This window comes from Chrysemys picta, chromosome 1 (assembly GCF_011386835.1).
Source record: "Chrysemys picta bellii isolate R12L10 chromosome 1, ASM1138683v2, whole genome shotgun sequence".
Taxonomy (NCBI): domain Eukaryota; kingdom Metazoa; phylum Chordata; order Testudines; family Emydidae; genus Chrysemys; species Chrysemys picta.
This window is the reverse complement of record NC_088791.1, coordinates 264,272,816-264,278,828: the sequence shown is the minus strand read 5'-3', so window position 1 is coordinate 264,278,828 and position 6,013 is coordinate 264,272,816. Positions and strand designations below refer to the sequence as shown.

Here is a 6,013-nt window from a genome sequence, read left to right as displayed (position 1 = left end):
ATCATTTCGCGCACTTTTCCAGTCATTGACAGCGCGGACGCCACAGCACTGCGAGCATGGAGCACGCTGCGACCATCGCTGCAGTTGTGGCCGCTCTCAACGCCTCGCAGCTTATCATACAGGTTTCTCTGAGGCAGATGCAGAAAAGTCAGGAGAGGAGGCTACGGCACCGCGGTGATGTCCTGAAGTCTGAGAGTAGCACGGACCTGTCAGAAAGCAGGGGACCCAGCGCCGAGGACATCGCGGTGGCAATGGGTCATGTTGATGCCGTGGAACGGCGATTCTGGGCACGGGAAACAAGCACTGAGTGGTGGGACCGCATAGTGCTGCAGGTCTGGGATGAATCCCAGTGGCTGCGAAACTTTCGCATGCGGAAGGGAACTTTCCTTGAACTTTGTGAGTTGCTGTCCCCTGCCCTGAAGCGCAGTGACACCCGGTTGCGAGCTGCACTGAGTGTACAGAAGCGAGTGGCCATAGCCCTGTGGAAGCTTGCAACGCCAGACAGCTACCGGTCAGTCGCGAACCAGTTTGGGGTGGGCAAATCTACCGTGGGGGTTGTTGTGATGCAAGTAGCCAAGGCAATCGTTGATGTACTGCTGCCAAATGTAGTGACCCTGGGAAACGTGGAGGCGATCATAGATGGCTTCGCAGCGATGGGATTCCCAAACTGCGGTGGGGCCATAGATGGAACTCACATCCCTATCCTGGCACCGGACCACCAGGCCACCCAGTACATTAACCGAAAGGGCTACTTTTCCATGGTGCTGCAAGCACTGGTGGACCACAGGGGACGTTTTACCAACATCTACGTGGGATGGCCGGGCAAGGTTCATGACGCTCGTGTTTTCAGGAACTCTGGTCTGTTTAGACGGCTGCAACAAGGTATTTACTTCCCGGACCACAAAATAACTGTTGGGGATGTGGAGATGCCTATAGTCATCCTCGGGGACCCAGCCTACTCGCTAATGCCCTGGCTCATGAAGCCCTATACTGGCGCCCTGGACACTGAAAAAGAACTCTTCAACTACTGGCTGAGCAAGTGCAGAATGGTGGTGGAGTGTGCTTTTGGCCGTCTCAAGGGGAGATGGAGAAGCTTACTGACTCGCTGTGATCTCAGCGAAACCAATATCCCCATTGTTATAGCAGCTTGCTGTGTGCTCCACAATCTCTGTGAGAGCAAGGGGGAGACCTTTATGGCGGGGTGGGAGGTTGAGGAAAATAGCCTGGCTGCTGATTACTCACAGCCAGACAGCCGGGCGATTAGACGAGACCAGCGGGAAGCGCTGTGCATCCAGGAGGCTTTGAAAGCAAAGTTCCTCAGTGAGCAGGGTAACCTGTGACTTTAAAGTTTGTATACTGAGAAGCTAAACCTGCCACCGTTTCTTTACCCAGGTAATGTTGACTATCCTATCCAGTTACATACCCCCTTCACCCCCCTTCCAACACACGTTGCGAAATAAAAATAGTTCAACTTTGTTAAAGCACACCGTTTTCTTTAATACTGTTTTCGCGGGATTTTTTTAAAACTGGGACGCAGACTGTGGTGCGGAGCGGGTGTAGTGTAGTGACGCGAATGCAGCTTCTAAACTCAAGGATTGACAGGCTCCGCTGCGGTGGGATGGTTGTTTCAATGGAGCCTGTCACCCCTCCTGATCGGGACTGTGTGTATGGGGGGGTCTATGTGACTTTGTGGCAGGGGGAGGACGGTTACAGATCCCCTGCTGTGTGGCTCTGTGATCCTGCCTAAGGACCGCCGCTTAAGATCTGTAACTGCCCTCCCCTGCCACAAAGTCACAGAGCAACCCACCCCCCACCACATAACATGAAAACAACCTCCCAGACTAACCAGGGTAACTAGTCACTGCATCACTGCACTGTGTATGTGCCCTGCTGCTGTGCCTGCCCCCGACTATGTACCCTGCCAAAGGTGACTGTCCTGTCCAATTACCAACCCCCTTTCCCATCCTCCTCCAAAAGAACATGATTGAAACAGTAGTTTACAGAAACGTATTTTTTATTATCAACTACACATGGCATTGGGAGGTGAAACTTGGACGGGGGCTTGTGTCAGGCGGGAAGGAAAGAACTTTTCAAATTTTGGGAAATGAGAGCCTTCTGCTACTAGAGCTCTCTGCAGGGGTGGAGTGAGACTTAGCAGGGACTCTGCCGCCTCTCCTTCTTTGCACTTTGGGTGAGGTGGGTATGGGACTTGGTGGCAGGGGAGGGCGGTAAGAGATGGACTGCAGCGGGGCTCTGTCCTCCTGCCTCCGTTCCTGCAGAACATCCACAAGGCGCCGGAGCGTGTCCGTTTGCTCCCTCAGTAGTCCAAGCAGCGTTTGAGTCGCCTGCTGGTCTTCCTGCCGCCACCTCTCCTCCCGATCCATGTTGGCTTGGTGCATTCGGGTCAAGTTCTCCCGCCACTGGGTCTGCTGTGCTGCCTGGGCTTGGGAACAGGACATAAGCTCAGAGAACATGTCCTCCCGTGTCCTCCTCTTCCTACGCCTAATCCGCGCTAGCCTCTGGGAGTGTGATTCCAGGCTAGGTTGTGAGACAGTCGCAGATGGGGCTGTGGAAATGGGAAAAAGGGAGTGAATTCCTCAGAAAGAAAAATGTAGTTGTGAACAAAGAACATAGTCTTTCTCTGTGAACAAGACCATGCACAGCACCTATCACATGCGCACTCAGCACAAGGTCGAATTTTCGGCCTTCGCATTCAGTGCCTGGGGTCTTGCACAGCACATTTGAGAAGCGGGGCAGCACAACGGAATTTCTGTTGCAGGCAGACATGGTAAGCCGTACACTTGTGGCAGTTTAAAACTTTTAGATTACCACTGCCCTCGTTTCACATTTAAAGCTATGTCAGTTCCTGCAGCCAGCAATCCGGCAAGCGGGAACTCTGCCCCTGTCCCACCCCCTCGCGGCTGTCCCCGGGAACGATCCCTTTTGGCTGCCCCTCTCCCGCCTCCACCGCGTGGCTAAAAACCAGCGGTTACAGTTCTGTCAAGGAACGGGAAAGCAGTCCCAACACTAACATTCCCCTACCTAATTAAAAGCAGGTCACCATGGGCGACATCACCCTGATGAGGATCTCTGAGAGCGACAGACAGAGAATGCTCCGGGAAAGCCTCCAAAGACCAGGGCCGTATGCCGCCCTGCTATGCAGAGCAATGATTCCCGAGTACGTGATAGTCTCGTGGCGCGGCAACGTCTCGTACTTCGGAGGACCCAATAAGGCCGCTCTCCCCAGGAACCTCATGGAACGGCTTTCAAGTTACCTCCAGGAGAGCTTCGTGGAGATATCCCAGGAGGACTACTGCTCTATCCCCGGACATATAGACCGCATTTTACTGTAGCTGCAGTAGCAGGGAATAAACAGTAGAGCGGCTTGTGCAGGACAATCACTGAAAACCGGACATTGCTAGATTTTTTTTCAAAACTTGCACTGCCCATGACTAAACCGTTAAGAGCCTAGGGCACACTAATCATGAACAACCCATTCTTTTAATTGTTAATATTCCTGTTTTGTTAAAAATAAATGTTTAGATGTTTACAACACTTACTGGCTGATCCTTCACCAGATTCTGTGTCCGGGGTAACGGCTGGGGACGCTTCGTAGGGGATCTCTGTAAGGGTGATGAAGAGATCCTGGCTGTCGGGGAAATCAGCGTTGTGAGCGCTGCCGACTGCCTCGCCCTCCTCATCTCCTTTCTCATCTTCCACGTCCCCTAATATGTCTGAGGAACCGGCCGTGGACACTACCCCATCCTCAGAGTCCACGGTCACTGGTGGGGTAGTGGTGGCGGACGCACCGAGGATGGAATGCAGTGCCTCGTAGAAACGGGATGTCTGGGGATGAGATCCGGAGCCTCCATTTGCCTCTTTGGTCTTCTGGTAGCCTTGTCTCAGCTCCTTGATTTTCACGCGGCACTGCGTTGCATCCCGGCTGTATCCTCTCTCTGCCATGTCTTTAGAGATCTTCTCGTAGATCTTTGCATTCCGTCTTTTGGATCGCAGCTCGGAAAGCACGGACTCATCGCCCCACACAGCGATGAGATCCAAGACTTCCCGATCAGTCCATGCTGGGGCCCTCTTTCTATTCACAGACTGCACGGCCATCACTGCTGGAGAGCTCTGCATCGTTGCCAGTACTGCTGTGCTCGCCACGATGTCCAGACAGGAAATGAGATTCAAACTGGCCAGACAGGAAAAGGAATTCCAATTCAAATTTTCCCGGGGCTTTTCCTGTGTGGCTGGTCAGAGCATACGAGCTCGCACTGCTGTCCAGAGCGTCAACAGAGTGGTGCATTGTGGGATAGCTCCCGGAGCTATTAGCGTCGATTTCCATCCACACCTAGCCTAATTCGACATGGCCATGTCGAATTTGGCGCTACTCCCCTCGTCGGGGAGGAGTACAGAAGTCGAATTAAAGAGACCTCTATGTCGAACTAAATAGCATCGCAGTGTGGACGGGTGCAGGGTTAATTCGATGTAACGGCGCTAACTTCGACATAAACGCCTAGTGTAGACCAGGCCTTAGAGAGATTATTTTGTTCTTTCAGCTGGTGGGTTGGTTCATCCCCCACCGCACAGGCAGTCATCTTTCCTTTTTACTCTCTATTAGCACAGCAGGAGATAGAGAGGCCAGGATTATAAATAGGTGATTCCATTGTTTGGAACGTTCATGTTTCAAGTGCCAACTTTTACATTCAAGTACCTTTACATTTATTTGATTATATAGTTGACCCCAAAGATGTAACATGATTAATACTTGATTTATGCTTGTTAAGCTTACAGCATTGCTTCTGGCATAAATTATTAATTATTTTATTCATATATATAACCACACAATTTCCCCATTTTTCCCCATACACACCTTCCTTCAGTCTTGAATAAATAGGAAATCAATTGCAGCTGAATTTCTAATCCAAAATAACATAACATTTTCAAAATTGCCTAAAGGGCTTGTACAGTCTGTTACTGCTACAAAGTTTCATTTAAACCATATGAAGTTATTTCTGGAGAATGACCGTTCAATCAATCAACATGACAACATACAAATACATTTAACTATTCAAATGCACCTTCCATATTTTTTCTTTGATACAGAATTTGAAAACCATTCAGAAACATTTCTAAACATCAGTAGTCATTTATGGATAAATAGCAACAAATTGCAGATTTGGAATTCTAGTTTTTTTTAAATCTTCAGTCCAAGGAGCTAGCTTTTAAAAAATTCCATCCAAAATTAAAAAGTTAAAGGGAAGTAAATGGTCTGACCTAAACTAAGTAAATCTAAAACTGAACAGTAAGGACATCATGTCTCCCTAAAGTCAGATCCTTGTGCCACTTCAAACAACACACCTAAGAGGGTCAGACACATCCGTATGCTGCAGCTGCTTTGCACCAATCTGGTGCAACTAGACACTATGTACAGTGGATTTCAGTAACTATCTTCTTGCAAAGCATTGAATTTTATAAAGGATTTCATAATTTGTGTTCTTCAGTGTTTTATTTACACTTTATACAGAATGTAGAAGAAGAGGTAAATACAAAATGTAGCTGCATTTTTTAAATGTGCTAGTTCATGGTTAAGAGGAGATCCTTCTTTAGGCTTCTATTGTATTTTATTGGGGGGGGGGGGTTGTTATTATTACATTTAAAAAAATTTGATTAGCATGATATGCACATACTGATAGTATTTCAACCCAAATCATCTCACTCTTACCCAGAGGCCTGACATAAATGTTGAGCAGGAAGAGTGACAGAACAGATCTCAGCAGAATTCTGAACAAGAGAGCCCTCTGGGCTGATGAACAATTGTTAGATATCTCCCTCTGGGGTTTCCCTAAGAGGAGAGCAGAACTATTCAAGAGTGACCTCATTTGCCTCAACTAGGGTTGACAGTCTATTAACATGTTCTTGATAACCTAAATATATACACCAATATTTTTCTTTAATAATGAAGAAATAATCTGATTACAGGGAATCTCAGATCTGTGATTTATGGTCATGG

At 48.6% G+C, this 6,013-nt stretch overlaps 1 protein-coding gene across 1 annotated transcript; it reads right to left on the bottom strand.

The window, feature by feature from the left end:
* Nucleotides 1-1,996: 1,996 nt before the first annotated feature.
* On the bottom strand, nucleotides 1,997-4,551 carry LOC135980834 (uncharacterized). The gene is made up of 2 exons (XM_065581065.1): nucleotides 3,561-4,551; nucleotides 1,997-2,566 (listed from the first exon to the last, which is right to left on the bottom strand). Exons 1-2 carry the CDS (start codon nucleotides 4,135-4,137, stop codon nucleotides 2,091-2,093), a joined length of 1,053 nt encoding a protein of 350 aa, XP_065437137.1. The 5' UTR covers nucleotides 4,138-4,551; the 3' UTR covers nucleotides 1,997-2,090.
* Between the last annotated feature and the right edge of the window lie 1,462 nt (nucleotides 4,552-6,013).

What these genes read in the sequence shown, in the direction of transcription:
- LOC135980834 (XM_065581065.1), bottom strand. Translation starts at nt 4,137, where the DNA reads ATGCAGAGCTCTCCAGCAGTGATGGCCGTGCAGTCTGTGAATAGAAAG. An exon ending in ATCTGGTGAAGGATCAGCCA is followed by an intron (nt 2,567 to 3,560) that starts GTAAGTGTTGTA and finishes CCATTTCCACAG; the next exon opens with CCCCATCTGCGACTGTCTCA.